The sequence below is a fragment of the Garra rufa genome, chromosome 3, assembly GCF_049309525.1.
Source record: "Garra rufa chromosome 3, GarRuf1.0, whole genome shotgun sequence".
NCBI lineage: Eukaryota > Metazoa > Chordata > Actinopteri > Cypriniformes > Cyprinidae > Garra > Garra rufa.
This window is the reverse complement of record NC_133363.1, coordinates 66633001-66648596: the sequence shown is the minus strand read 5'-3', so window position 1 is coordinate 66648596 and position 15596 is coordinate 66633001. Positions and strand designations below refer to the sequence as shown.

Below are 15596 nucleotides of genomic sequence, written 5' to 3'. Positions count from 1 at the left end.
TTTTTTATTCCTTAAAAATTATTTCTAATTGGTCTGAATTTACCTTCATGAAACCTCTGGAACCCCTGAATAAAGTGTCATTTGTTAGTCTAAAACCCTCCTGTAGATTTGCTCCATTCTTGCTGTTTTTTGTGCACTTTGCTGATCTCTTCTGCACTTCCTGTTTTACTCGTGCTGTGCTGCAGTTTCCTGGATGTCACCTGTAATTACCTGTTAGCTGGTGTCACCAGCTGAAGACTGTTAATGCTAAAGACTCACAAACACGCTCGCACTTGCTCACTAGACACCTGGGCTGTGTTCACTTCATTTTCAGACACGTTCATGAACACTTCCTCTCTGGCCCCTGCTGCCATTTTGAAGTGTACTTCACTTCACCGTCTGTTATTTTGAGATTTAACCTCCTAATACTTTTAGCTACCTTTAGATTTGTTGTTACACAGTCATAGTTAATTGTATTGCTATTTTTATCTGGACGGAACAATTTAGCATAGAACGAACATTAAAATCTGCATCCCTGATTGTCACTTCATCTCTCTCCTCCTCTCTGTAGATTTCATTGCTTCCCATCAGCCAGAATTGTAAAAATTATCCAGGGAAAAGTAACAGCTCGTTTAACACAAGTTAATATTTTGTGAAAACATGCAACAAATCTGGGCATGTCATCACACTGTGGGGTAAGTTGTCACACTGGAGCCTGTTATAGATACTTTCAGCAGTTGAAATGCGTATGTAGCTCCAGTGCAGCGCGTCTGTCCTCTGTTTAAATGTCACTCAGTTACACTCAAGAGTTTTGAGCTCCTGAAGGATCAAAGAAAGAGAACAGGCACAGACACACCTTTGCTTCCAGGCCCTGTATGACTGCAACTCCCAGAATGCAATCTGTCATGGCACTGGATGTAGAAATGAGTGTTCTGAGTGACAGCTGTCAGTGTTTGACGAGCAGCCGCTGATGATGTCACACTAATGCTGCGGCGTGCGTCTACACACCGTACATACAGCAAAATACACTGTATAGCAAATCTCAACCGCTTGATTGTTGCAAAAATGTAAACCATATTATTGCCTAGCTAAATGTGATATGCAGATATTATAAACATTAACCTCATGATTGTTGATGTAAAGCTGCTTTAAAACAATGTGTGAAAAGCGCTTTCCAAATAAATTGATTTGAGTCTCTTACACTCAACCGTTTAACTATAACACTTGCTATTAATGTCAAAACAGTCACAGCGGCTGAGAACGTTGCGTGTGAAATGGCCTCTAACCTCTGACATATGGATCTGATCACTGCAGACTGAAGATTATTGATGGACTGATGATCGATAATGAGAAACTAACTGTATGTTGACACTGTAACATTTATTGTCTGTTCAATGATTTACTCATCTGCCACGATAATGTCTTTGAACGACCTTCACTAGAGGTCTTTTTTCTTTTGATTAATTATTTGCCACATTCATTTGATAAATCGATTGGCAGCTCATGTGCTGAAGCTCGTTGGGTCATGCTCATTTCAATCACATTCATTCTTCCGCTCCCATTTATACTTCCCGTCTCATCTTTTTTCCATCAGTCTCTCATCCGATCAGTCCGTTTGAGTACCGGCGACTGAATTAGAGTCGCTCCAGACCAGAGTCCGACCGCTCTAATAAGGTGCAGATTTGAGGCTCTTGGTGTGCAGGAGGCAAATTGCTTTTTGACACTTTAGTTAAGTTGGTAATACAGAGTCATTTACTGCAGACGGTTGGAGTTGAATTGCCCTTCGCTGACGGTCTGTGTGGGTTCGTTCTCTTTCACAGAACCGCATAGAAATCGCTTCATGGCACACTGGGAAAAATTGTGCATTTTAAAGTTAAAACGGTAGATTTCTCTTTGAATCTTGTTCAGAACAGTTTCTGAAAGGCTGCCTCTGTTTAAGGGGACAGCAGCAGTTCATATTGTTTTCTCATGATGTACAGAATCATTTTAGCTGAAATCTCCAAAATCAGAATGTGATGACACTCATAAACTGTGTCAAATGTCGCTGTGTTACTCAGGATTGGATGATTTTATGTTTCAGAGAGCTCCTCCAGCTGAGTCTTGCTTCCTCCCAGGGTTTTTCTTCATCTTCTTGAAACTCTTAGGGATTTTTGGCTCTGGAGGTGTATGGCTCAATTCTTTGTAAAGCTGCATATATTGTGAACAGCACTATACAGACACACTGAAGCGAACAGGCTGGAAATGACATAAAGCCAGACAGAGAGTTCAGCTCTAACACATGCAGCACGTGTAACATTCAGATCTCTGGGGAGTTTAGTCGGTGTAAATGAATGTCAGTTTTAACTGTGTGAATGCCGCGCCAGACGCCTGTTCTAGGAGGTTTTGTTTTTAATGAGCTGATATTTAAATGAAGCTAATGAAGTGACATGATGATGTTACAGCTGCTTTTCGTGTGTTTGACAGAGGAATGACATTAGAGGGCCTCAGTGACCAACACACGGCCAAGAATCACAGAAAACATGACGCTTGTTATTTAATAAGCATCGTTTTGCTAAACGACACACCTGTTCATAGGATGCTGTATGATAGACACACAAATTCATATATAGCAACAAATATTTTTATTGCCAAAGCATCTTGCCATGGGCTCTGTCTAGCAGTAGAATCAGGAAGATTACCAGTGAAAAGTATTTCCTGTGAAAGAGGAAGTCCACATGCACCTGATAGCAGAGTTCAGAAACCCCAGCCGGTCGCAGAAAAACCCCACGTTACCGAAAGAACCAGAGCAGCCAACCAGAAAATGACCCGATAGATCATGTTTAAGTTTCACACGCGCACACAAACTTACCCAAGCGCAAAAGCAAACATTAACACTCGTCCTAGTGCTGCAGACACCGTATTCAACAAGCACGTCTGGCCGTGTCACACACACACACACACACACACACACACACACACACACTCTCTCGGTGGTGTGACCCACGGGGCACGTGGATGTTGAATAAGTGCTTTGCTGTTTCTAAAGTGGACATTATATATTCATACGCATGAAGAGGCTCATTATCATCATCTGACAATCACTGACCCTTTAATAAATGGCTCTGCGTTAAATGTGGCTCCGTGTTCTCCTGCTAGATTTATTCAGTGTGCTCGCTCAATATTAACATACTTGTTTGCAGCATTTGTAATTCATTTTTACACTAAAACAACATTTTAAGATCTTTTAGCTGAAATTCATGTCACTGCGGTGTGCATGATCTCTGATATGTGAGGACACAATCTTTCAGAATAATCACACACACACACACTTACATCTGATTGAAGAAGATCATCAGCATCTTGTGCCTGTCAGTCAATTTGTGCACATCAGATGGGCTGAAATGTCTTTAGAGGGTGGGGATTTGGGGTGAGGGTGTGTGTTAAAGGGATGGGAGTGGCCTAATTTAGTCAACTTAAACATTTATATTTTACAATTATTCAAGTGACTTACAAAAGAGGAGGAGTTTAAGAAATAGTTCACCTCGCAAAGAAGAGCCGATCTGCCTAGCCTAGAGATGCGGTGGAGGAAGACGAGTGTTTAATTGTGAGCGCTTCATGCGGGCAGTTAAATTCTCTCTTCAGAAATAATGGGCAGGTCTTAGTTGAAGGCCAAAGGGTCAAGAGCAGCAATCAGCCTTTCCATACAGACTCCATTTTGTTTCAGATGAGATTAGAGCAGCGCAGTAATATAAACATCAGTGTTCAGCACAGATCTTCATTAAGATACATCAGCGTAATGAGAGACGATACAGTGTGAAGAACTGAAAATGAGTCTGTGTCACCATACAGGTCCAGCTGAGCGTTTCTGTGTTCTCGTGTTTTTTTTTGTTTTTTGTTTTTTACATGACTTTGGCATTTTCATCGTTTTAGGTCAGTGTTGTGTTTGCTGGTCTCTAATGGCCGGTTCACACTGGTCTGACAAACACCAGAATTTCAAACTTTCTGAAGTTGACTGTGTGATTTAGCATGTAGCAGGTCATTTTCAGACTGAACAGAAATGCCTGATCAGATCTGAAACACCAAAGGCAGCTTCTGCTATGCAGAGATGTGGACGGCCTCACAAATGTCAAATCTCAGTGTCTGCTCAGATGAATGTTTGTCAGTGAATATCCGTCTCAAAACCATAACCCTGTCTGGTTGTATTTAGTAAGGTTGTGTATGCTGCTGTAGCTAATCAAATGTTTTCTTTTGTCTTGTCTAGGTCTGGAGAATGCTGGAATTTGGAGGCCTGTAGATTGTTCCTGCTCTGATTCCTCATGTAGGACAAGGCAATTTGGATGAACATGGACAAATGAAGCGCAGGTAAAGACATCACCTGTGGTCCACAGGACGCAAGATAGCTGCATCACGCCTCTCTTTCTCCTTTAGAAACATCAGCCCGATGGAAACCTCAGTCTTGATATTTGCAGTGCTTTGAAATCTCGATTGGAAGTCTTTCAGAGAAAACTTAAATTGCCAACCAAGCTGAGGATAAAAAGCAGAAATTCCCATCTATCTCTTGTCACCCCCTGCCTGTGCCTGATGCACCGACCAATGGAGAGACTACGGATAGAGTCTGGATAAAGTGGAGACAGGCCAAGAAAGAGAGAGAAAACGAGTGAACTACTGGCCCGTCTGGCAGCAGGTGCCTGTGCCGATCCAGCAGCGCTGGGAATTCGGCTCGTCTGCGATCGCTCCCGTCTCTCAGGCAAATTCAACGAGAAACTCTGCGGTCTAAGACCACTATCTCAGCCTCTGCCGAGAGCAGGTTTTTGAGCTCGTATCGTCAGGGTGGGTGAAATGAAGTCACGGTGTCGGTCCGCTCTGTGGCCCCTGTGGCCGATGCTGTTAGCCGGACTCTTTCAGTCGGCGGGGGCCCTGGAGTTCGGCGGCTCCTTGGGGCAGTGGGCACGTTACGCCCGCTGGGAGGCCGGCTCAATCGGAGAGCTCAGCTTTAGCCTCAAGACCAACGTGAGCAAGGCGCTGGTTCTGTACCTCGACGACGGCGGGAACTGCGACTTCTTGGAGCTGCTCATCGGTGGCGGGCACCTACAACTGCGATTCGCCATCCACTGTGCGGAACCGGCCACCCTGCAGATGGAGACCCGCGTCAACGACGACCGCTGGCACATGGTGCTGCTCACCCGAAACTACCGCGAGACCATGCTGATGGTGGACGGCGAGACCAAAGTGGCGGAAGTCCGTTCCAAGCGCAAAGAAATGGCCGTCGTCAGCGACCTTTTCGTGGGGGGCATCCCGCCGGACGTACGTCTGTCCGCCCTCACGTCCAGCACGGTGAAATACGAGCCTCCGTTCATGGGTTTGATCTCCAATCTGAAGGTGGGCGAGATGCCTCCCACTCTTCTCAACAGCAACGGCATTCATAACGATCTGGAGTATCTGTGCGTCAAGCAGAACCCCTGCCTCAACGGAGGATACTGCACCGTCCAGTTTGGCGAGGTCCACTGCGACTGCTCTCACACGCGCTTCCGAGGGAAATACTGCAAAGAAGGTAAGAGACACGACTAGTACTGGCACTGGTTGTTTGTGTTCAAACCTAGGTTTGGATGAATCCAGGGGAATTGATTTCATATAAGGTGCCATTTATAGACTCACATTTAGCCCTGTGTTTTGATGTGCTTTACTCTTCTGTTCATGATGTTAAATAGGACACATTCAGACTGTTGTCATGGTCGTGCTACAGAACCCTTGACTCTTATAGACTGTAGTGCTGGTTCAATTAGACTTTCACTGTCTCTCTGTTGCTGTTCTGAATGGACGCTTCTGGACATTTTGTGTTTGGCCCTTTAGATAGTTCAGGCTGTTCTAAGAGAGATGAATCGCTGCTTCTTATATTTTGTTCTACTCTAAAGCAAGTTTCATTCAATTCTCTCCCAATCGCTCGCTGTCTTCAGTTCCAGAAAGCAATCCAGTTTCTTGGCGAGATCCATTTTATACTCGTCTACACTCATCTGTTACTCTCTCCTCCAGACCACTGCTTTTACGGTCTTCTCCTCCTCATCTCATCTGTTCTTCACCTATTATCTCAGACAGTTTTTTTTTTTTTTTTTTGTCACACCGTCTTTCTCTTGGTTACATTTCTGAATTATGGCGCCTTCACTATTTTAACTGTTTTTTACATATAGCACAGTGATCAACATGTTATGCAAATGTAAAGTAAAGTGTTGTTATTTTTTGTCTTGTGGGAAATATGTAAATAGCTTATGTATGTGTATATAGTTAGATAGATAGATACATACTTTTAGGTTAATCACCATAAATTTAAGGTTTTAATTAGTTATTTTATAAAACTTCTCTGTCCATCTATAATAATTTACTTTTAAAGCACAGTTTTTCCATGTACAATAATCAAGAAATAATTTATAAAAATCCAGCAAGCACATCTTTTTTTAAGGATTCTTTTTTTTTTTTTTTTTTACAGAAACAATCTGTATCTAGAAGGTATTGGAAGTTATTTTATGTCTACCTGGAACAGTTTTGTTAAAATACAGATATTATTAACTACAATAACCAAGAAATGTTGTATAAAAATGTAGTAAAATCATGACACACAGACAATGTCTGTAAATATACATTTTAATTATTAATTTTCCAGAAATATTGTAGTTTAAAATGTTTGGACAGTAGAGAAAAAGAGCATAGTATTTAGAAATACATACAAACAATAACAACAAATTTCAGCCAATTTATGTAAAATTAACAACGTGTTCTACAGTCACAGTATTAGTCATTGTACAGAAGCATTGTATGTCAAGTTAAATGAATAATAAGATGTTAGGAAACGCATGTTTAGTACATAATTTAGAACATGCAAAAATATCTAAAAGGCAATTGCTGTATACCTTTATACATTTACAATGACTTCCAAAGCAACATCCAAAGTCCCAGTCTAACAAAGTAATTTTTTTATAAATACATTTTTTATAAACAGAAAGAGTTAATATTAAAGCGACAGTTCACCCAAAAATGAAGATGACCCTATGATTTACTCACCCTCAAGCCATCCTCGGTGTATATGATTTTTTTCTTTCAGATGAACACAATCAGAGTTATATCATGGTATTGAAAGTGGAAAGAGCGCTGTTCATTCACAATCCCCACCTTCAATTCCTGCAGGTGTAGACCTTTGCAACCTTTGGGTTACAAGCCCAACTCTCTCACCATTAGGCCATGGCTACCCCAATGGAACTAATGGCATTGAATAACTGCAATGAGTTTAAAGCTCAAAAAAGTGCATCCATCCTTCATAAATGTACTCTACATGGCACCAGGGGGTTAATAAATGCCTTCTGAAGCGAAGCATATTTTGCATTTTATAAAGTTAAAAGAACTTAAAAATTGCTCCTGGCCAAACGCTACGTCATGACATACTAAGCTACATCCTACATCATACAAGTTATGCTTAAGGCAAATCTGTATGGCTGTTTAACCTGAACATTAGTTATTTTAAATAATAGGTGTAAAATATGCTTTGCTTCAGAAGGCTTTTATTAACCCACCGGAGCGTTGTTGAGTACGTTTATGATGGATGGATGGATCTTCCTAATGTTGTACAGGACAAATCTGCAACATCGGGCCACTGCAATGTGGTCAGTCAAGTTCATACATGTCCACTGTAACACCAAGGTTGGGCTGCCTGAAAACATGAGCAGTTCTGTCTTGGAAAGGTTGAGTTGATGGTCATTCAACATCCAGCATAGCATTTTTGTTCAGAAGGCAGAGGTGTGAGCAGCAACTGCAGAACATCTAGCTGGAATAAAAGGGATAATATGTGTCATTACAATAGCAGTAATACGATAAGCCATGTTTCTGAATGACTCACTCAATTATTTTTAACTCAATTTAATTTTTGTTAACCCAAAAATGAATGCATTTAAAAACGTTCAATATCAATATCAATACCTTGACTTTGATACTGGTTCCTGTATATGTATATGTCTATGTGTGTGTGTGTGTGTGTGTGTGTGTGTGTGTGTGTGTGTGTGTGTGTGTGTGTGTATAACATTTTATGAGTGTGTTCAGAGGGGGTGTCAGGTAGGGCTGGACCAGAATATTCGATTATTCGAATATTCGTTCGGTGGGTTGGCATTCGATTTTAAATTTTGAGATTCGAATATTCTCTTTTTTTTCATACACCTTGCATCCCCCGCGAAACGGTTCTCATTCGCGCTTAAATATGAATGAAGAAGATCAGACTGATGCGCCACTAACACAGAGACAGCAAAAAAAAAAAAAGAGAGAGAGAGGGAGATTGAGCAATATTTGAGAGACACTATAAAGTACAGTCGGGCCCACTTGAATGGTGGAAGCAAAACTAGGGCTGTGACTGTCGCAATGACAACCGCACCTCCGCGTTTAAATGCATGCAGTAGGCTAAAGCTGACCGCAAAGCCCCAGCAAAAATAATTATCATGAATATGTCGGGAAAAAAAGTAAGGGGATATTTGAATTATTTTTGAATAAACTAGTATTTGGCACAAAGATGAAGTTGACGATCCTGACTCGCCATTTGCTCATGAACGTGCCTTTAATGCCTATGGATTAGGCCTATAGCTAATGAAAAAGTTTTGTTTTTGATTTGCATTATTTAAATTATTTCTTTACAGTTCCGGGTGATATATTAGTCTTACCTTTATGAGCAAAAATGAAGTTTCACATCGCACTGGCACCATGTTCTGCAAAGTGCGCTTCAGCTTTGCTCTCCGCACAAACGATTGGTTATGAGCCTAATAACACACATTTATCCAGGTTAAACGATTCTACTAATATTGTGATATGCTTTAAGTTTTTTATATCTATAGATTTTAATTTAAATCGTGATGACTTGTGAAGGCTACATTGATCTGTCTGCTGCTGACTGCTTGGTCGTTACTTTAAAAAAACATAAACTTAAATTTAACAAATAAAAAATGTGCCAAATATATTTCTAAATTAACTTTATAACCTAAATAATCGAAAATAAATGTAATCACTTTGCTATTAAAAACAGCAGCTGTGTAACGGGGAAGAGAAAGAGAAAAAAGACTCGGGCTCGGGCCAGTAATTCTGATCAGCTGTCGGACGAGGTCCGGGCGAGGTTTTAGGAATTTTTGCAACGAAAGTTTGTTTAATAGCTGATTTAACATTCTTATTTAGGCTAGTTTCATATTTAAATGTATTATTTATTTGATTTATTTTAGCGCTTTGTAGGCTGCTTGTTCACTGAAGGAAGTGCTCAAATAAACACGCACGTTTGTTAATAATGTTTGAGCCTCATTTATTTTGGGTTTCAAAATAATATACATATGTATTTTATATATAGGCCTACATACACAAACGTCATATATAATGTATATGTATGTGTGTGTGTGTGTGTGTATATATATATATATTTATAAATAATTTAGATATAAATAATTTATTTATAAATAAACACTGCACTGATTTGGGAGTGATTAGTTTGTTAAAATATGTTAGGCTACCTTATTAAAATTATTGCTCTTAACAGACCTGTGTTTTGTATCACTAGCGCAATGTCCGTTCATGAAGCATATAAGCTCTGCCTGCTTGAGGCACACCGCTTCCAACTCGCAATGTTCTATTACAATTTATTAATTCTGAACGTGTTATGTGTCCATATTGCACCAAAATGCAACACTGCACTCCCTTGGGTCCACAGCAAAAATCGATTGGATGAACTGTTCCTGACATAATAAAAATGCAAACAAAAAGACATACAGAGATTCCTGCCTTTATTAGAGAGAAGAATATGTTCAGCCCCTCCCACTGAAGCTTCGAATATTCGGTGTTGATTACTACCGAAGCTTCGAAGCTCAAAAAATGGTATTTGGACCAGCCCTAGTGTCAGGACGCCTGTGTTGCTTCTGTTGGGCCTCTCAAAGTCTTAATTGGCTTTCAAATGAGACAAACTGAGATTCTGCTCTCTATGTCACATTTGTTGTTCAGTATTCTCTCTTTTCTGTGTTGGGATGTGAGTCGGAGGTCGTAGAGAGTTTGATACCGCTTGGCTCTCGGCTAAACCGAGAGCAGCATACCAATGGAGCACTGCTGTGTCCGCAGGAAATGTTTGTCCTTTTGAGAAAAAGGATATTGAGATGCGTTTCCTTCACTCCGTGTCGATGTGTTTGAGAAAATGTAAAGCGGCTTGTGGGCAGAAACTTGAGTTATTCACTCTGACTTTCTGCGAATGACACAGCGGGAATAATCTCGTTAAACGGACGCGGCAGTCGTTGTGTGACTTCTGTATTACTTTCTGCATTAGAGATTTATTTCCCTGGGAAATCTTCAGCAAGGGAGTCTAGTGTTTCCTTCTCAGGGTTAGATGGGGTATAAAGGTAATCTTTTTTTTTAATGTATGTTTGAGTACATAGAGTATTATCGAGTACTATTAAATGTATTTTCACAGTTCATGCAATGGTTCTTCCAAAATTGACATCTCTGTCATTATGTCTGTCATTGTGATGCTCATAGTAATTGATGTAGATCCAGTAGTTTGTGTTGGTGACTTCTCATCTGCAATCACATAGCGATTCGTCGTCTAATGATGATTTGATATGGGCTCTGAACTGATACCTGAAGCTTTCAGTAATTTATGGATGGTTTTCTGTGGTGACTGAGACACATCTTTTTAAATTTCATTGTTCTCTTTTTTTTTAAGTTTAGTAAGGTGTAATTTCTTAACGTTAGTTTGTGCATTAGGTGACATGAACATCTTTTAAAGCATTTCTTCATTCCATTAGTTAACATATATACAAACAATAGTAGATTCATAAATCAACTTTAAGTTAAGTAAGTAAATGCTGTAAAAATGGTTGTTCAGTATTAGTGAATGATGATACCTTATTAACATGAATGAATTGAACCTTAATGTGCAGTGCTTATTTTGGTCTTGATATTTGTTCAGCGCCGCATAAATCGGTGTGTTTCTCTGTTTGCTGAGTTAAACCCTCTCAGAAGAGTTGTCTTAAAATATGTTCGCAGCTGATTCCTCAAGACTGTTACAGTGCTAGACTAGTGGCTGTTGTTGGATTTTCTGTTTGTCTGAGCAGCGGCAGACGGAGAGCAATCAGGAACCATTGTTTCTGCAGTTCTGTTTGCTGACACTAGTAGACACAGAAATGACTCTGTTGTTAGTTTATGGAAATGCGTTTCAGTCGCTCGGATCCCCGAAATGATGCCGGGACTGTTTAATGTGGTTTTATGTGTGTTTTGCTCAGAAATGAAGCGGCTCTTGCAGCGTGTCAGACGTGAGATCTCAGGCCTCTTTCTGTAATTACAGATGTAAAATCAGATTTGCGTGGAGCAGGAGGGCGAGAGATTAAGGGTGCACATTAAGAGCGATCAGTTAAACGACACGAGCGATGTGCAGTCGCTCGTGCTGATTGGATTAGAGCGGGTTTATGAGCAAATGTCTCTGGTGTAAATTACCGGCAGATGGCTGTGTTAAACATCTACACGAGGACGAGTTAAACCAGAATGCGCCTCTTAATGTAAATATTATAAATATAACCAGTGCTCAGCCATTTTTGGAGCTGAACAAACACACACACACACACACACACGTATATTTCAGTGCATTGGAATGGCTTATTTTGTCCTCACGGGTTGGGCGAGACTCCAGCACCAGTTCACAGAGACTAAAGTGTGGAGGACATTTAGGACAGTAATACATCACGGAGATAATTACACACACTCACACTTGCTTTTTTGTAGACTATGACTGATATCCTCTCACCTGTTTGTAAAAGAGCAGTGAAATAAATCAGTTTAGCATATTAATGAGTCAAATTTGCATGCTAAGCCCCTCCCCCAGGAAACAGGGGTCTTGATGTTTAAGTGCCAGTCTCTAGATTTAGATGAATCTCCCCTGAGGATTGTGGGTAATTGAGTCTAGTACAGCTTTGACAGATGGTTTGTTTTTTCAGCAGTTTCTAAATCTTCATATAGACTTCATTATTGCATTGACATTTATGTAGCAGCTTTCATCCAAACACCTTAGAAATGAGGAACGCGACGACACAAGCCATTCATCCCGAGGAGATGGTAGCAGGAATAAAGCCGCAGTGCAACGATACAGAATAAACGAGTGTATTCTGTTTATATGAGTCTATAGGAGTGGCTACAGTGATGTAGGCGTTTTGGAGTTGTGTGTTTGAAGTGTTTTAAGGTGTCTTGATGAAGCTGTTTTTTGGTAGATTTGAGAAGATTGTGTGTGTGTCAGGTGATCAGGTGAGAGTGTCGTTGTCATGACTCGGTGTTTGCGATGTTCTTTTCGCTGATCAGAGGATGTTTAGCAGACTCCCGCTGGCCGCTCCACCTCTCAGCTCTCCGGCAGCGGGATGTAATATATCGCCTCCGTCAGAGAACAGATGTTGGGCTGGCTGGTGTTGTCTTTATCTGAACACACCTGATGAGCGCAGGGCTTCGTTAAGCAGCCTGACCGCAGTGGGAGGCCTTATTTACCTCGCGCTTATCGATCCCAGCAGATTCAATCGGCCCTCGGCCTCCGTCTGGGCTTCTACTGCGGCCTTTATGTGCACACACACACACACACACACACACACACACACACACACACACACACACACACACACACACTCAGAGGATCTTCTTTATAGTATCTGCAGCATCTGTGATTCTCACCATCTGTCTGAGAGCCTTCAGAAGATTCTCCTGGTAATAAACGACTGATTGCACTGCTTCACACATTCAGTGTCGGGGACTAAAGAACTACAAGAACAGACACTAGCAGTGATGGATTGGGATTATGTGTATGCTTGTGCGTGCGTGTGTGTGTGTGTGTGTGTGTGTGTGTGTGTGTGTACATATAATATTTAAAATATATATACAAACAAAAAAGATTACTTTTGACCAGTAGTTTATATGTACACACACACATTGGGTTTCCATGTTTTATGGGTTCATTCCATAGACATAATGGTTTTTCTGCTCTCCAAACTGTATTTTCTGTCCCCTTACCCTACACCTAAACATACCCCTCACACAAAACTACAGACATGTTTAGTTTCTCAAAATATTCTGTGTGATTTAAAAGCTGGTATTACTATACATTTGGTCCTCAGCATGTAGGTCAAGAGTTTAGAATAATTAAGATTTTTTTAATGTTTTTGAAAAAAAAAAAAGTCTATTCTGCTTACCATGGCTTCATTTATTTGATAAAAATGTATTTTTCATTATGATTTTAATTTAATCATTTTAATAATTTAAATAAATAGTTAGTTGTTTAACATACTAAACTAATAATTTAAATGGATAATTTAAATAGATGGTTGACCCAAAAATGAAAATTTGCTGTTCATAGGTCATCTAAGATGTAGGTGACTTTTTTTTCTTCAGCAGAACAGTAAAGAGAATTTTTAGCTGAAACTGTGGTCCTTCGTGATTCATAAAATGCAAGTCATTGGCTGCCTGTCTTTGAGAAGTAAAAAAAAAAAGTATATTGTGGAACACAAAATTAATACCCGTGGCTCCAGAGGATATATTAATGTCTCATGAAGTGAAACAAACAGTCTGTGCAAGAAACTGAACATTATTTAGAAGATTATTACCTGTAATCTAGTTGAGAAAGTCATCGGAGGGTTGGTTCAGGTGTAGTTTGTGAGCTGCTGTGTGTTTAGAGACGCGTGAGGATGAGAGGAGCGACTGTATGATGGACGGGTGGAGAGCGTCTCACTGTATGTTCAGTCTTCAGTCGTTGAGTTGTGTTATTTCATCTCAGATTGTCATCAAACACTCAGTGAGCATTTCTCTCTCCAGACTGGTTCTCTGCAGTGATTCAGTTCATTCAGACAGTTTTCTTTCAGGAATAAGTAATTGACTTATATTTAGTAGATAAAGTTCCTGCACAACATTGTGCAATGATTTATTTCTAGCTAAAGAAATGATTGATGAATTTATATGTATAAGGGTTTACTGAGTTGTGTTTAGTGTGTTGTTTTGGAGATGCTGTTTGTTCAGATGAAACTACAAACTACAGACCCTCAGCAAATACTAGATTTCTGTCTGCATGCGATCATTCCTGTAAGCGTCTGTCAGCACTGCATGCTGGGAAGGTGTGTGTGTGTCTGACGGGTGTTCCTGTGGCCGTCAATCGTTCCTCATGATTATTCATGGAAATCTGCTGTGCCGCACAGCTTTACATGACACCAGATCAAACCACCAGCTCTCTCTCTGGTTCAGTTCCACAGTTTTAAAGTCGGTATGAAATGAAAAAATATCCTCATAGAAACTGTACTTTATTATTATTATTATTATTATTATTATTATTATTATTATTATTATTATTATTATTAATATTAATATTAATATTATTATTTTAATGCATGTTATGGATCTTATGCCAGTCCGTTCATGCATATGTTTCCTTTTTAGAAATGCGTTTGACCGTGTCATACCATTTGTATTGTTACTGTGTGCTATTAAAGCAATAAAATAGAGCATGAAGATAACAGTATGAAACAACATCACATTGAAAAACAGTGTTATTGACACAGAACTTTAAAGTAGCTGGCACTGAAGAATGCATTGAATGAAGTAATTCATGTTAAAGTAAATGACTGTAATTATAATGAAGTATGAAAGTGCATTAATCAGCTGTGCTGCGGTCAAATCGCTCACTGTTTCTCATATTGTGAAAGACAGACACATGTTCAGTGCAGCTTTCACTGTTTGACAGATGTAAAATCATTCGGTTGCGTGGTGAATCTTCATTGTGCGTTGTGTCAGAATGTGTCTGAGTTTGGTTTTACTGTTTCCTCCTGTGTTTTGAGTTTCAGTGTTTGATGTGTCTCTGTTCTCAGTGTTTTCCTAGGGTTAGATAGCACCGCGTGCGCACCGTGTTCCGAGAGCGATGTACCTGAGATGTGCAGTCACTGGTTAGATTGAATTAGTCTGTCTCATTGCAGCATTAGCGTGTTTAGCGTGTACAGCAAACGTGAGGGTCATGTGTTTAACTTCAGTCAGACTCTTGAGCGTTTAATCAGTGTGTATTCATTGAGCAGCGCGGCTGACTTTAAGCACATTTGACATTTGGTTCTTCTCTGGGGTTCAAATGGCCTGTTTTAGGTGCTTTGTACATATTTGCATTTGAAAGCAGCCGTGCAGCTCTGCCGCGTGTGACTGGAGAATAAAAGCGGTCCGGAGACTTTAATCGCTCCTTCAGCTCCTGATCGGTTTCATTAAACCACTGTAATAACAGAATTTGAAACTCGTCTCGTCTCTTTTCTCCGTCTGTGTTTCGCTTTATTATTTGCTTTGTGTTTTATTCTGGGTTTAATACTGTCCTCCAGAGCGCAGCAGACATGCTACGATAGGAAAGTACATTTATTTTGCAAATTAAACGAGGAGGAACAGAAACACTATTACAGACAGACAAAGAGAGAGAGAGACTGTGTTTGCTGGCATTCAGTCTGTGAGTTTAAGTGACTTCAGGTACAAATGATCTGTCACAACGGTTAATTACAGGATGCTAACCCAACTGTCCGTGTCTGTCTGCGTGTCCGTCTCTCTTCTCATCCTCTTCAGCGTGTTGTCTGTGGTAGTGTTGCGTCCTCTCATTG

General features: G+C 40.2%; 1 protein-coding gene across 7 annotated transcripts in view; it reads left to right on the top strand.

Moving 5' to 3' along the window:
- The window catches only part of nrxn2b (neurexin 2b), a 537859-nt gene that overhangs the window by 37135 nt on the left and 485128 nt on the right, over window positions 1-15596 (top strand). For all 7 annotated transcript variants that reach the window (XM_073836530.1, XM_073836529.1, XM_073836528.1 and 4 more), the window contains exon 2: window positions 4220-5509. In XM_073836530.1, coding sequence (XP_073692631.1) covers window positions 4798-5509 — 712 coding nt within the window. In that variant the 5' untranslated portion in view covers window positions 4220-4797. The remainder of the gene's footprint in view (window positions 1-4219; window positions 5510-15596) is intronic.